The 17,095-nt window shown below is 38.4% G+C and overlaps 1 protein-coding gene across 2 annotated transcripts in view; it reads left to right on the top strand.

The window, feature by feature from the left end:
• LOC102014873 (cytochrome P450 2J2-like) overlaps positions 1 to 17,095 on the top strand; it is a 51,521-nt gene that overhangs the window by 24,779 nt on the left and 9,647 nt on the right. For both annotated transcript variants that reach the window (XM_005397079.2, XM_013520782.1), the window contains 2 exons: positions 11,220 to 11,407; positions 14,567 to 14,705. In XM_005397079.2, coding sequence (XP_005397136.1) covers positions 11,220 to 11,407; positions 14,567 to 14,705 — 327 coding nt within the window. The remainder of the gene's footprint in view (positions 1 to 11,219; positions 11,408 to 14,566; positions 14,706 to 17,095) is intronic.

Genomic DNA, 17,095 nt, shown 5'->3' with positions numbered 1-17,095 from the left:
CGAGACCAGCATGGGCTACAAAGGGAGCTCAAGGCCAGCCTGAACTGCATAGTGAGACCCTGTCACAAAAGACCAAAAAAAAAAAAAAAAAAAAATCAGGATTGTGACTGGTCCAGGTAGTACAAATGCTGCAGTGAATTCCTGCCCTGCATGATTTTTGAGTCCAGGGGAAACAGTGAAGTACACTGACATTGTGATAAATTCCAGGGAAGAGTCGCAGTTTCAGATAAAAATATGTTCATAGCCTTCCTTTCTCTTTACTGGTTGCTGCCTCTTCAAATCCTTAGTGTGGAATGCAGTGACCTCTAATGTGCCCCCTTTCTGCCTGCACAGCCTCATCCCCATTGTGGTGGATGGGGGCTTCCCTAAGTACATTTCATTCTCTTGTCACTCCTCTTATTCACGCCCTTAGCCTGACATCTGCTCTTCCCTGTACCATGAAGGTACTTCCCCAGTGTTTTTACAGAATAAAACCATTGATCTCAACATCCTCCACTATTCTATGATATTATTGGCTTGGAAATTATTAGCATTTTTCTATGCTAGAAATTACTTAATGCAACTAAACTGACGTGCTTATCACACTATTCTTATAACTCTCCTGCACACTGTCATCTCTTCACAGGCAGTGGCTGTTACCATCATTTATGTTCACACAGGTTTCACAACAGTTTGAGCAGGTGTTGGATGGAAACCGTAGTTTTTCAAATTGTGGAGGCATAAAACAAGTTTTGGGGACCAACATTAACTTTTTCCCTAAGATAAACAGAATAGATGGGATTGGAGTGCTTCCCACGTATGCTGACAAATTTCTTTATACCAACTCTTTCATATACTAATTTAAATTTATGCTTTATATGTGTATTTTTTCATGTAAATGCATCTTGAATCATGGTGGAAAATGCATTTCTACCTGACGATTACATTTTTTTAAAAAATTTCAAAGCTTCTGAGTTAAGATGAACTAGGGTTCTCAAGAGGAATAGAATCAATAGAAAATATATGCATAATTATACAAGGGGGGTTATTAGCTGAGCTTACAGGATCCGATGCAGAAGAATTCACAATGACCATCAGTAGGCTATAAAATCAGAGGATCCACTACCTGCTTGACCCAAGAAGATGGAAGCCTCACAACAAGAGGAATCAAGGGTGCAAAACTAGTCAAAAAGCAAAGGCCTAGAAGGGCACTGTGGAGTCACTACTGCAAGTCTGCATTGGAAGGCTGAAGAAATTGAGACTCACTCCAAAAGTGATAGCAAAGACTTGAACCCTTCCAAAATAAGGACACTTCCTTCTTCCTTTCCTTTTTCCATTCCATTCAGGCTGGGTTGTCCTCCCTCCATTTACTAGCCTGTATGTCAATCATACATGGGCACATCTAGAACTGTGCTTTTCTAACCTGCTAGGTGGTTCTTACTCAAGTCAAATTGATACATGACAATTAATGATTGCAGATGTAAATTGGGCTTCAGGAATAGAGGATACAAAATAAGAGCCAATTAAAATTATAGAAGCTTACACCTATGTTCAAAGCAGCACAATTTTCAATTGAGAAGAGGTGAAAGTAGCCCATGTGTTCATCAACTGTGAATGAGAAGACACAATATGGAATATACATGGAATGGAGTAGTATTCAACCTTAAAAAGGAATGAAATTCTAAGGTATGCTATAGCAGGAACATTGTTATTAAACTAGTCACAATAGCATAAATGCTGCATGATTACATTTATATGAATGATTTAGAGTTGTCAAATTCACAGTGGCAATGGTGGTAATCATATGCTGGGAAAGGAGGAAATAAGGTTTCCATTAATGAATACAGCTTCAGTTTTGCAAGATGGAAAATTTTAGAGGTTAATTTCACAGCACTGTGAATATATTTAAAATGAATTAACTATAAGTTAAAATTATTTTGTTGATACATTTTATATTATATATATTTTTCCTAATTAAAAATATGGTTCCCCAATTTAATTTAGTTAAAAGTGAACTGTAAAGAAATGTTGAGTGTTTCTTTCAGATAAAGGAACTGTAAGCTTTGTAAAGCCCTTAGGATTCCACACAGTTTTCTTTGTTTTTTCTCCTTTATTTTTTAAATTAATTAAGTTTATGGGTACATTTTAGGTATACTTAAAGACCACATTCATTGTAGGGAAATTGTACTTATACATAACATAATTTGATTATGTATTTCTTATTCTCCTGTGCTCCCTTCAATCCCTCTTCCCCTCCTTTTTTACAAAATCTTTGTTTCCATTTTTTCATTCTTTTTTCATTTTTTTCCTTTTCTCTTTTTTTCCCCTTTCCTCTCTCTAGTTTCCCTTCTCATTTGAAACTTTTTTCCCATTTCACAATATCTATTATGCATTTTGATCTTTATTTACACTTTTGGGTCCTCACACCAGAGAAACAATGCAGTATTTATACATGTGTGTCTGATTTATTCCACTTAAGAGTATTGTCTCAAAGTCCATCCATTTAGCTAGTCATATCTCGTGCTTATTTTTCTCTATGGAAGACTAGTACTCCGTTGTATTAAAAAAAAAAAACACATCTTCTTTATCCACTCACCAGTTGATGGGCATTTGGGCTGCTTCCAAGATTTAGCTATTACAAAACTGTGTTGCTATAAACATAGGTGTGCATATATCACTCTGGTATGATGTTTTTAATTCTTTTGGGAGGATACCAAGAAGGGGAATAGCTAGGTTGAATGGAACCTCTGGTCCCATTTTTGAGGTATCTCCACAGTGATTTCCACAGTTGTTTCACCAGTCTATACTCCCACCAACTGTGGAGAAGGGTTCTTTTTCCTCCACAGCCCCATCAGCATTTATTATTGGTTGGTTTCTTGATAGTAGCCATTTTTTCTGGGATAAGATGGAATCTCAGCATTGTTTTAATTTGCATCTCTTGAATGACCAGTGATGTTGAACACTTTTTCATATATTTATTTGACATTGGCATTTCTTCATCTGAGAAGTGTGTATTCATCTCAGATGCCTATTTTTGGAGGGGTCTGATTTTTGGGGTTCTTTGTATATTTTAGATAATAGTCCTTTGTCTGAGCAACAGCAGGCAAAATTTTTTCCACACTGTGGCTTGTCTTTTTACTCTGTTTGTGGTTTCTCTTGCTGTGCAAAATCTTCCTAATGAGATGAGATCCCAGTTATTGATTCTTGTGATAGTTTCTGTGGTTGGATTTTGTTCATAAAATCTGCCTACACCTATGTCTTCAAGTTCTACCTATTCTATCTTCCAGCAGATTTAGTGTTTCTGTTTTAATATCTAGATCTTTAATCCATTATTACTTTGGTTTAGCGCATGGTGAGAGACACAGGTCTAGTTTTAATCTTCATCATGTGGAAAGCCAGTTTTTCTGGCACCTTTTATGAAAGAGGTTATCTTTCTTCCAGTGAAGGTGTTTGGCTTCTTTGTCAAAGATAAGGTGGCTAAGTACGGCTGGAGCTGTTTCTGCATCTTCTGATCTGTCCCACAGATCCTCAGGTCTTTTTTTGCCTATGCCATGGTGATTTTATCACAGTAGCTTTGCAGTATAATTTCAAGTCAGGAATTGTGGTGCTCCCTGCCTTGGCTTTGCTGTCCACAACTTTTTGCTATTCTACTCACTTCTGGTTCCAAAGGAATTTTAGGCTTGCTTTCTCTAATTCTGTGAGATATACTGTTGGAGTTTTGATTGGGATTGCGTTAAATTTGTATAGGAAGTATGGCTAATTTCACTATATTGTTTCTTACTACCCAAGAACAAGGGATATCGCTCCATTTTCTGATATCCTGTTCTATCACCTTTTTCAGAGTACTGTAGTTTTCAGTGTAGAGGTCTTTTACTTTCTTCCTTAAATTGATTTCTAGGTATTTCATTTTTTGAATGTTATTGTGAAAGGTGTTGTTTCCCTAATTTCTCTCAGTGAGTTTGTTAATCGTATACAAAATGAGTATTAATTTTTGAGCATTGACTTTATATCCAACTATGATACTGAATTTGGTCATTAAACCTAGAAGACTTTTGGTGTAGTTTTTGAAGTCTTTTATGTAGAGTATCATGTCATTCACAAATATAGATAATTTAATGTCTCTTCCTGTCTTTATCCTTATATTTCTTTCTCTTGTCTAATTGCCCTGGCTGATGTTTCCAGAACTATGTTGAATAAGAGTGGTGACAGTGGACATCCTTATCTTGTTCCTGATTTTGAGTAAAAGCTTTCAATTTTGGCCTATTTAGTATGATGTTGGCTGTTTTTTTGTCATATATGGCTTTAATCAGATTGAGACAAACATCATCTATTCCAATTTCCTATAGGGTTTTAATCATGGATGGTTGTTAGACTTTGTCGAACATTTTTTCTGCATTCATTGAGATAATCATGTGAGCTTTTCCCTTGGCTATGCTAATATGATATATCACATTTATTGATTTGTGTATGTTGAATCTTTGCTGGGATGAGTCTTACCTGGTCATAGTGAACAATCTTCTTGATGATTTGCTGCATTCTGTTTGCCAGTATCTTATTGAGGATTTTTGCATCTATGTTTGTTATGGAGACTGGCCTATAGTATGCTTTTATGGTGGGATCCTTTTCTTGTTTTGGCATCAAAGGTAATTATTGCTTACAGAAATGCATGTAGTTGTACTGCTTCCCTTTCAATTTCTTTAAAAAGTTTGAGAAATGGTGGTATTAGTTCTTCTTTAAATTTCTTGTATAATTCAACAGTAAATGCATCAGGGCCTAGGCTGTTCGCTGTTTGGTAAGTTTTTAATTTCAACTTTGGTTTTATTGACAGATATTGGTGTACTTCAAATTTTTATACCTTCTTTTTAACTTTGGTAATTTCCATGTGTCTATGAATCTGTCCATTTATTCTGTGTTTTTCATCTTCTTAGAATACAGATCCCTGAAGTAAGTATTGATGATGTTCTGGATTTTTGTAGGAGCTATCCTGATTTCCCCATTTTCATTCCTAATTGCATGGACTTGAGTTTTTTCTTTCTCTTTTTTGTAAGTTTGGCTATGAGTTTTTCTATTTTATTTAAACTTTCAAAGAACCACCTCTTCAATTCATTGATTGTGATGTTTTCTTAGTCTCTAGTGAATTAATTTATGCTATGATCTTTATAATTTCCATCTTTATATGACCTTTTGGCTTGACTTGCTCTTCTTTTTCTAGAAGCTTGATGTAAAACATCAGGTTGTTTATTTGAGGTTGGTTATTTTTCATTATATGGATAATCAGCACTATGAATTTCCCTCTGACGACTGTTTTCATTGTGTTCCATAAGTTCCATTAAGTTGCATTGGTATTACTGTTTAATTGTAGGAACTAATTTCTTCCTTAATCTTGTATGTGACTACGTTGTTATTCAGGAGGGTTTTATTTAATTTCTATGTGTTTGTGAAGTTCTTGTGGTTTTTTTTTTTTTTTGCCATTGATTACTGACCTACTCACAGTATGGTCTGATAATATGCATGGAATAATTTCAATTTCTTAGCATTTACTTAAGCATGTTCTATATGTTAGTAAGTGGTTTATTTTAGAGAAAGTCCACCATGCAATTGAGAAGAATGTGTATTCTGATGTTGTGAAGTAGACACTCTGTAGACATCTACGAAGTCCATTTGTTCAAAAGTTTGGTTCAGTTCTAATATTTCATGGTTGATGTTTTGCGTGGTTGATCTATTTGTCACAATGGGGTACTGAGATCTCCAAATACAATTGTACTAGTGCTTATTTGATTTTTAAATGTATGTTACTATTTGTTTTATGTAGTTGTGTGCGCTGGTATTTGTTGCACATATATTTATGATTGCTATCTCTTCCTTTTGGATTGTTATCTTTACAAGGATGTAGTCACTTCTTTGTCTCTCTTAGTCAGTCTTGGCTTAAAATCCACTTTGTTTGCAAATAGAATAGTTTTTTCTGGGTGCCTGTCACAGAGAGCATTCTTTTCTATCCTTTAACTCTCAGTGTAGAAATTTCTTTTTGAGTTAAATGTATTTCTCATATGCAGCATATTGTTAGATCTTGCTTCTATCAGTCTGTTTCTTTTGATTGGTGAATTGAGACCATTATCATTGAATGGTTATAACTGACATGTATTGACTTATCCTTGTCATATTATAATGACTTATCCTTGTCATATTATCTTCCTTTTGTTGGCCCTGCTTTTTTCTCCTCTGTTTAATTGCTTGCCTTGCCTACTGGATTCATCCTATTGTGGTTCATGGAATTGCAATCCTTGTTATCTCTTTGTACAATATACTTCAGAGCATATTGGAATGCTGGTTTGATGTTCATGAATTTCCTTGGTGTTCTTCATCATAAGGGTATCTTATTTATCCATCAATTTTGAAAGACAGTTTTGCAGGGTACATCAATCTGGGTTGAAGGTTGTTTTTTTTTTTAGGGCTTGAAATACTTAACTCCAAGGTCTCCTCGACTTGAGGGTATATGTTTAGAAGACTGCTGTGATTCTGATAGGCTTTACTTTATTTTATTTTATTTTTCTTATTTTAAGGAAAGTAGTAAAAAAAAAGAATACCAAATACCAACCACAGAGACATACACAAAACAAGAACATTAAAAATGATACAGGATTTGAAAACAAAATGATAGCATTAAAAGAGGTTGTTACATTACATATTGTTATCTTCAATAAATTGCCCAGATCATCAGATGTAAGAATGGAAGATTGTTCAAACCATTAAAGAGAATAAAAAAATAATTATTAAATAAAACAGAGACAATACAGCATTTCACCAGACAAGATGGTAGGAATTCACCAATGGTTGTTCTATTGCATATTGTTGTCTTCAAATCAGTTGCTCAGATTACCAGATATAAGCATTCAAAATTAGTCAAATATTTTAAGTATTAACTGTTCCTTTTAATAAACCACCAGACATCATCAGTACAGTTATCCCAACTATCTCTCTCTCTCTTTATATATATATATATATATATATATATATATATATATATTCCCTTCTTTCTTGCTGATAGGCTTTTCTTTATAGGTCATTTATTTATTTTCTCCAACAGCTTCTACTATTCTGTTCTTTTGTTGAATTTCTGGGTTCTTAATTGTTATATGACTTGGTGTAGATTTTTTTGATCATGGCTAATTGAAGTTCTATATGCCTCACACACCTGTATGTGAAATTCTTTTTCCCTGCTTGGGAAGTTTTCTGCCACGACTTCTGAGAACAGGACTTTTATGTCATTTGTGCTATCTCTTGCTTTTTCATTGACTCTGATCATTTCTTATGTTATTCTTCTTTGCATAATCTAGCTTCTGCTGAATTGAATTTTCATGGTCCTTTGCTATTTGCAAGAAATCTTGCTGGGCATGGTGGTGCACACTCTTAATCCCAGCACTTGGGAGGCTAAAGCAGGAGGAGCACTGTGAATTTGAGGCCAACCTGGGATATAAATTGAGTTCAAAACCAGCCTGAATTGCATAGTGAAACCCTGTCTCAAAAAAGACAGATAAAAAGAAAAAAAAAAAGAAATCTTTCCTTTCATGATCACTAATCACAATCCTGTATGCTATACCTGAAATTCTGTCCTCACACTGACTCATTTTGCTGCATATATTTACAATGGAATTTTTAATCTCCTTGGATATCTGTTTGAATCTGTTTTATAGATTCCATTTCTTTCATGGTTAGACAATTATCATTTCCATCGTTTTCCTTAGCTCTTCTATTTTTTTATCTGTATCTGCTTTACAGTCACTAAGTAATCTTTCATTATGGTCATGATCTTTGTTGTTTTCTGAGAAATTATTTCTGATGTAATTTTTTTCTGGATTTTGTTTTTGTTCATCTGCTTTGTTATTTCCACTGTTACCCTTCAGAGTGTCCAGGTGCATGGCTTTCAGACTTTTCCACCTCACAGCCCAATGGATTTGCTTTTGGTGAGCTGGAAGTCTGGGAGTGCATCTTGTTTAAGTGTCTTTTCATAATCTATTTTTTAAATTTAATTCCAGAAGTGATGCTTGTAAATTGCCTGTGGTGAGTTGCTTTATTGCTATTATTTAGAACTCTTAAGAAATGACTACTTCTCAGAGGTATCTTCCAGGTGTAGCTGGTTTTGGTTTTTGAGTCTGTTTCAAGATCCTACTTCTTCAATTTATTGGTGATGATAAGTTGCTTCCTACTTGGCTCAGCCCCTGGTTGTTTGACACTGGCCCACAGTGTTGTGTATGACCCTTAGGCGATCTCAGTCTTGGTAAACCAGGAATAGTAACTGATTAGAACAGTTATGTTACCTTGGCTAAAGTGGTACAATCAGCAATAATCATAGCACCAAACAGCTTAGAGAATGACAAACTATGGTAAGTATTAAATTGCCACCTTTAACCATATGAACTAGACTTGTGGTTAAATAACAAAATCTAAACCAAACCAGAAAACTGTATGCATCAAAGAAATGCTTATTATGGTGATTTTACCATCAGGGAAAAAATTAAAAGCGATTTGCGGGAAAAATAATAAAACAGAAGAAAAAGAGATTAGAAGCAAGGCTGGAATACAAAGGAAGATCATGGAAACTTTGGGAGACTGGTGCAGAAGACAGAAGACAAAAAGAGAAGGAAGAAATAAAAACAAAAACAGAACACAACAACACAAAAACCAGAAAACATGTTCACATGCATATACAAACAAGAACAAACTATCAAGAAAAAAAAAAAAAAACAAAAACAGAAAACAAGAGAAAATGTCTACTTTGAGGCATGCCTCTGCTGAAGACAATGTGGATAGAAATAGTCCAAATCGAAGTTGATTAATCCAAGCAAGCCAGCTGTAGCTTTATGGCAGAGTAATGGATAATCCCAACAAGGCTGCACCATTAGTTTCCATGAAATTCAGTCTTGTTTCTTGTTGTGAGGCCGGAATCAGATTTGTTCAGCTTGTAGCAGTCCATATGTATCCTGCCCCCTTGAACTAATCTCCCTGACCTCCTGCGGATTTGAACCTGGGAGCCTCACCCTGTCCCTGGGAGCCACCAGAGGGAGCATGCAGCTGTTTTGAGTTCTGAGCTCAGTTAGAATCTCTCCAAGATGGCTACTGGCCAATCACCCTCTCCTGGGGGACATCTGAACCCAAATAACTCACAAGACACTGCATTCCACTGTGTCCATTATTCCATTTCACTAGTGTATTTCTCTGTACAGGCCTCTGGGGTCACCAGTTGTCACCAAGAACCTGCAAGTTTGAATTTCCCCTCCCACACATTGAGTCCAGGTTTGGAGAGAAAACAGTGGCTCTCATCTCCTTTTGCTTTGTTGAAGTTTCCTTCTTTGCTCTCCATGGGCTTTAATTCTCATTTCACATCCTCTCTGTATCCTAGGGATCCACTTCTCTCTTTTTCTTCTTCATGTCGCTATATTCCAGTGTCTGGGCACCAAATCCCAGAGGCTCTTTCTGTGCTACTCAGCACTCTACCATCTTCCTGGAAGTTCCAAACATCTTTTTAAATGTCACCCTGTTGTGTCTAGAATGAGATCTTTCTTCTCTGTAATACACTCACCAGGAAGACTGCCTTCCCACGTTGAGATGTGAGAGAGGACAATGCAATGAATATCATTCCCCTGAAGGGCTTGTTCCAAGGACTGAACATCTCTCCTACTTCACCAGAACTTAGTGACATGGTCACATTTTGTCAAAAGGGAATATGGGAAATGTAATTTTCAACTAGATAACCAGATATTCATGTGAAATCCCTATTACTGCATAAAGAGAAGAGAACATATTGGGTGGTAGGTAGCAATTTCTATCATTGTTAATAGTCAGGGTTTACCAGGGATAAGATTTGATACAGGACACATTATTCATAGAATTATTTACTAATATTCACCCAAAGAGTCAAATGCAAAAGAGTATGGGAGATCTATCCATACACTAGAGACCCAAAGAATCTAGCTGAGGGCCTGGATCTCACAGCAATGTCCTGAACAAGTTAGCTGAAGACTAGAGCCCATGGCAATGTCCTCTATGAGTCCTGCAGGAGGCCCATTACAATGTCTCATGCAAGGCTAGATCAAGGATCTGCACTGGGAAGGCCCAAAGGTCAGTGGTAGAAGCCAGAAAGTTTGCACCAGTGGAATGAAGGATTTGTGCCAGCAGGCTGAGGGATCAGCACTGGAGCCAGGAAATGGTGCTGAAAGTAAGGACCATATCTCTCACAAAGAGAACTGTAGTGATCCTCAGCAACAGTAAGAACCTGAGCCCCTCTAGTGATGAGAACAGCCAAGATCATATCAAGAAAACCAGTATGACAAGCTTCTCCAGAAGAGTCAATAGCACATCATCTTCCCCTCTAGGTCTCCTTTTAAGTTTTGGGGCAACAATCCTCAGTTGGGCCTTCCACACCCCAAACTACACTGATTCAGTTCAACCTGGTGTTACAAGTTGACCAGTAGTTAATCCACCACAATGTTTTTTTGGATACACAACTAAAACAATTCAGATAAGTCTCAAAGAATCCCTAAAATGAATGAGACAAGAAAATTGAGACTGAAAAACTTTCAGTAGTTTGCAGCAATTATGTTTTAGAATAGGAATTTACTGCTCACCTTTGACTTATATATCTCCTTGAGAAGTTACGGGTCTATAGAGCTGCTGTGTCTGAGGGTTTGTGTCCTCCCCACGAAATACGTGTGTTGCAATCTATTTAAAAATGTAATAGTATTGAGACCTAGGGACCTTTAGTGTGATCAGCTCTTATGATGGGGAGTAGATCTGTAAAAAAAACACATTTCAGAGCCCTACATTGTTTCTTGCCACATGTCAGCACACAGCAAGAAGCTACAATCTATGAGTGAGAATATGTTCCTACCAGGCACTAAGCTTGATGGGGAATTAATCATGGATTTCCCAGGTTACAGAACTGAGAAATAACATTCTGTGGTTTGTAATCCAGACACTTTATGGAACTTTATTATAGCAACCTCAATAAGAATTGACCCTATTATGAACTTAGCTGTGCTCATCCAGTTCCTTAATCCACCCAGGTTTAAGGAAATTTGGAGCATTAGCAATTTTCTAAATAAGCGCTCAAAAGGATAAGGTCCATTTTGCTGATTTGCAGACTGACAGTAGTTACAGATAAGCTCTTAAAGACCATTCCCATGCCTGTAATGTCTGTATAAAAAATCATAAAATTTTAATAATTGAACCCCCATCTCTTTCAGAAAAAGTACATGCTGAGATTGACAGAGTTATTGGTCAGGGGCAGCAGCCAAGCTTGGCCAACAGAGAGTCCATGCCCTATACCAATGCTGTCATCCATGAGGTGCTGAGAATGGGCAACATCATTCCTCTGAATGCTCCCAGGGAAATGGCTGTTGATACCTCTTTTGGGGGATACCACCTGCCAAAGGTAAGTAGGCACTCTCAGCCTTTGTCCTTAAGCCCCTCTTTGAGGTCACCCTAGGAACTTTTGCGTTTTTTTCCGTTCTTAGGGATTCCTTTCCTTGGGCAGGTTGTTTTTTCCCTTTTGTTTGTTTTATTCCTTCCCTTCCCCATTTTAGGGAGGAAGGGTTTTTTTTGGTCCCGATTTTTTGGGGTTTTCATTCCGGGTTGGTTTTTTCCAGGGCGGGTTGTTTTGCCGGTTCCTTGTTGGGGGGGAGGCAGTTCTTGGCTTTTTGGGAGGCGGAAGGAATTCAAGGGGGGGGGGGGGGCTTCCCTTCCCAGTTCCCCTTCCCGTTGCCCCCCTCCCCTGCCCAGTCTTCTGTAACATGTCAGACATAGTTTGGAAAATTCTTTGATATAATCGTGTAGTTGTAGAATGTTAAATGTGAAAGGATATTTGAGACACTCAGATCTCAACTTACTCTAACACTTCTGTTTCTAACATAATTTCCCGACCAGCATTACTTCAACTTACAGCCCAGTGGTGGGGAATTTTGTCTAAGAATGGAAGCCAGTTGCAGGTGTGCAGTATTAATTATTTTAAAGGGAGAGAAAGGCAAAACACTTCATGAGGAATAATTATGTGTATTATACTACTAGCCTGTTTCAAAATATCTTAGTTCTCATAGTAACTTTTATTTCCATCTTATAGATTCAGCTGAGGCTCTGGAAAAATAATTTTGCAGATCTCTCAACTACAAAATGACAAAAGTTGGGATCCAGAACCAGTTCTATGCTAATCACTTCCACTACATAATGCTCCTTCTCAGGACTTACTTTTATGTGACTGTAAAATAATCTTCCTCAGTTTTTCTCCATTGGCCCCTGTTAATTTCCTGTGTTCACAAACAGAATTCTCATCTCATGCTGCCTACTTTTAAGTTCTCCACAGTCAGCTCGTCTGTGTCCCTGGTGTCTTCTATCCACAAAGCACATTTCGGATGTCTTCTTTTGTTCTCTGGCCACCTTCCTAAGCCTGTGTGGGTCCTAGTTTGTCTGTCTCTCTGAATGGGATTTACTCAGGGACAATCTCCAGTGGTATAACCAGACTGCTTTCCTACTCTACACTTCTAGGTAGTGCCACTGCAGAACCAGGAAGTGCTTCCTTTTTAATTGAGCATCTCCTAGGTGGTGGCTGATGTCTGAAGAATGCCAGGCACTGTTTGTATTTTTCTAACCATTTATAAACCTCCACAGCACCAGGACATCTCACTAGATTGCTTTTACTACTAATTTTTAGCATTGGGTTTAATAACCATCCTGCATGCTAAGAAATCTAATTGCACCTAGGTCAGGATCCATGGCTTTGACATCAGACAGGCCTCGTTCAAGAAATGGCTGTATGTTTGCCTAGTCTGTAACTCTGGGTACACTGTAATTTTCACGGCTTCAGTTTCTTCACCTGTCGAATGCATTTAAACTCACCTACTTACCCCCACAGTGTCTGACCAGAGGTTAAATGTGATCTTACATGCAGATCACATGCCTCAACATTACTTATTAGTAACTCAATAAGTGTGCATTAAGTTTGTAAAACATTTGGATCGGAAAAACAACCCTGAGCAAAATAAAGATGCAAATACCTTAGAAATCATGATTGCCCAAAAGAAAACTCTCACTTGTTCTATAAAGATGCTCTCAGCATCTTCCAGCTAGAGTGACAAATAGCAACCAGATGACATGATGAGGAGAGGCTTTAGAAGAGAGTGACTTTGGATCCACCAATTAAAGAGTGGCTAGAAGTTAGTTTATGGAAAGGAAAGCAGAAGAACCTTTTCCACAAGATATATATTATGTGAACATGGTCTGTTAGAACAACTGGAGGCAGGCCACGTTAGGGGGAGCGCCAGTATTATGGCTTATATCTAAATGCTTTCCAAAAGCCTCGTGCAGACACAGCTTGGTTTTTTGGAGGTCTGTGATGCTGGGATTAAGGGTTCCCCACCCATGAGTGTGAGTGCTACCCACCCTAAGGGCCAGCAGCTGGGATAGAATATCAGGGACAGAAAGAGGGATGCTGGCATTGCTTGCTGCTGATTCTCTTCTCATGCCTCCTGCCCACTCTGCGATGTCCCTCTGCCATGCCACCCTGCCTTTGACCCAGTTGATTATGGACTAAAATCTCTACACATTGAACTACAATAAACCTTTCCTTCTCTAACATAGGGTGTAGGTGTTTTATCTCAGCAAGAAAAACAGTAACCAATACCCCAGGCAACACAGGAGGGGGCCCCTGTGAGTCTGATGGATGGTCTGTGATCTGAGAGTGTCAGGAAGCTATTCAAGAGTATCAAGTTTGAGGGTGAATGTATGTGCAATGAGACATCATTAAGTCATGTTACAGCACACTCAGCTCCCAGAACATGGAGTAGATTGAAAGGGGTGGCAGCCGCATGCTAGGAGACATTCCAAAAGTCTAGGTGGACAAGGCAGCAGCCTCAAAGAGGACCGTGTTGTGGACAGGGAATGGAGGTGACAGAATTAACAGATTTGTAAATTGACCGGCCTCACTGGTGGTCAGAAGAAGCAGCGTGAGGGAAAGGTTCGCTCTCTTGCCTCCAGGATTTCTTGCATGTATGTGGAGGTGCAGAGGTTTCTCCTCCTGCAACCTGTTAGTGTTACTAACCCTGTTGTGAGTAGGGAGAGCAGTTGATACTGGAGGGAAGTGAACGGAGAAGTGAAAGAGAAGCTGGTGTCTTCTCCCTCTGTAGATTTGCTGTGGTGATCGCATGCTTGAGGAACCACATGATTTGGTTACAGGAGGGACTGACTAGCTGTCACATTGCTCTCTCCTCAATACCTACATGGCCCTTCCTAAACCTACACTAACGTGTCTGTAGTTCAAATCCACTCTACACCCAAAGTAGCATAACTTCCCTGTAACGTTCCTGACAAGCAATATCAATTTGTCCTTCTGAGTGGTTCTATAAATATATATAACCCCAGAGATTCTATAAACCCAGAGGTTCTATAAATATATATAACCCCAGAGATTGAGCTCAAGTGAGCCTGGACCTGCCAGCATAAAGGAGCTAAGGCTATCAGCTTGAGAGCCAAAGACCCTGTCCCTCTGCATGAGTGTGTTGCATGGGTGAAGCCTTGCCTGAATTTCTCCTGCTTTTTCTAGGGGACCATAGTTCTGACCAATTTGACTGCACTGCACAGGGACCCCACGGAGTGGGCCTCTCCAGATACATTCAACCCAGAGCATTTTCTGGAGAATGGACAGTTTAAGAAAAGAGAATCCTTTCTACCTTTCTCAGTGGGTAAGTTGTGATGAAAAGGACTGACACTACAAGAGTTCCTCCCGCATGTCTTCCTCCTCTTCTCTGTATCCTTTGCTTTGAAGAAGATTCTTCCAGGTGGCCCTGTCCTGCATGACTCCAAGTTGCTGCTGGCTACAGCCCAGCAGTCCCTGGGTCCTGCATTGTTTTACATCATCCCTACAACTCAGTCGTTCCCTTTCCTCTGATAGAGTTTTAATCTTTCCTTTGATCTGTTTTCCACAATAGTAAGAGCAGAGGACAGAAGCTATTTAAAAATAATATCCCAAATTCTTTAATTCTATATTTACTGAACCTATATTATGTGTAATTTGGCCCTGAGGATATGAAGATGAATTAAATAGGAAACAAAAATGAATGATATAGAAAAAAAAAGAAAGTTTCTCTCATAGAACATATGGCCTAGTGCAGTGAGGTGAATCTTTTAGAGACAAATGCCCCAGCTGCAGCCCAAAGCTACTTACTTATTAAAAAGTACCAATATTGTAATTAAACCTGACTACTGATATTCTTGTTTAGAAAAAATGACCCATACATTAACATGTTCTCTCTTAAAAGAAAGACAAGTACCATGTAAGCTATAGATTGGCCACCACTGCCCTGGTGTAACTTTACAAGGTTCAAACTACCATCATCACTTTGGAGCTAAGGAAAGTGAGGCATAACTGAATCTGGAAATTATAGTAATATTCCTGTGGAAGAGATAGTAGCCAGTGTGAACAGACTTATCAAAAACGAAAGTTTGTGTGTTCCTAACACTGTCTTCTGAAAATAACAAAGTGCCCTCCACAAAGTATACAGTGGAAGGCATGGAATTTGCTTACTAATTAACTTACAGTAAAATACAGATTGACTTTCTGAAACAGCATCATTTTGCTGCTCTTAACACTAGGACTCAGCATGGGATGAGCTGGGATTTGACCGCGGGGTGGTGTGATTCCAGCGTCCATGTTTTCTCTGTCCTTTGTGCTGGCCTGGATGTGTCTAGGCTGATTCTGATTGTATCCACTTTGTCTTCCCACACATGGTTCCAGGTCACCTTTGCCCAAAATGAAAAGTCCCTTCTAATGTGAAAGCTTGTATAGGATACAGGAATACCTTCCAGATTTCCTGTTTGTAGTATTTTTATGCCTTGTCTTACAGCACAGTTTCAGCTGCACATTTCACTTATTGTAGCTGTTCTTCTTCATGGTTCTAGCATCAGATGTATGAGAAGCTGAAGAAGCAGGAAGATGGCTCTTTGTTCACTCCACAGTTCACTCCTAATAATTGCTGCAACTCTGATGACAGGAATGTCTATAGATGCCTATGCTTTTAAAAGAAAAAAGGAATCCTTTAAGCCATGTGATACCCAACCTGAATATGATTTCTTCATATTTCAAATTCCTCTTCTGTATAGCTGCTTCATGTTTCACCATGTTTAAAGATTTCTTCTATCTAAATTACTATGGAGTGAAAAGGACATGTAGTGACACCTGGTGCTTTGTAAATGAGACCTGTACACCCTCTTGAGTACAGACTTTGGAAGCAAGTTCTCTCATGCCATCCTTATAGATGCATATTATTAATAGTTAGACAGGGAATGGATTGTATCTTCTTTTGTAACATAATCAAACTAAAAAATACCAAATAGTGTCAGCTCCAAAATCATGTGCCCAAAGAATAAGCAGAACAGGGCCTAAGAGTCAACTTTTTATACTTCTAGTTTAATGCGCCGTACAATACAAATAGAAGGTAATGCACTTCCTCATTTTAAAGACTTTCTTTTCAGTTTAAAAATAATTGTGTTCATACCACATGTGGTATACCACACCGTGCATAGGGTATGAACACTTACAATATTTCTGTGTGACAAACAGTCCCAAAACTCTGTGAGTTAGAGCAAAGCATTTGTTACTGCTTGCAATATGCATGTTACATGTGTGGCTCTGCTGATTTGCCTGGGTTCTCTTGAATGGGGAGGAGGTCAGCTGACTCCAGGCTGATCAAACACAATCTCAGCTGAGACAGTGGTGCTCTTTTCACATTCTTTCTCATCCTCAAGCAAGCCAACTGAAGGGAAAAGAGAAGCACATAGATCCTTTAAGATCCAGGCAGGGACCTGGCACCACATGACTTCCCCTTCATTCTGATGGCCAGTGAAAGCCCTAAGTCCAGGACCAATTCAAAAGGAAAGAGAGGGCTGGGGATTTAGCTCAGTGGCAAAAAGCGCCTGCCTGGCAAGCGCAAGGTCATGAGTTCGGTTCCTGGTGCCGGAGAAAAGCCAAAAAAAAAAAAAAAAAAAAAAAAAAAAGGAAAGAGAATTACTGTAATTGTTGATTGGAATAATCATGAAGTCACCTTGCTACAGCCAAGGCAAGGGGCAAATTGGA

The sequence above is a fragment of the Chinchilla lanigera genome, unplaced genomic scaffold (assembly GCF_000276665.1).
Source record: "Chinchilla lanigera isolate Chin_1 unplaced genomic scaffold, ChiLan1.0 scaffold00056, whole genome shotgun sequence".
Taxonomy (NCBI): domain Eukaryota; kingdom Metazoa; phylum Chordata; class Mammalia; order Rodentia; family Chinchillidae; genus Chinchilla; species Chinchilla lanigera.
The sequence above is the reverse complement of the archived record's forward strand: the minus strand, read 5'-3'. Positions and strand labels throughout refer to the sequence as shown.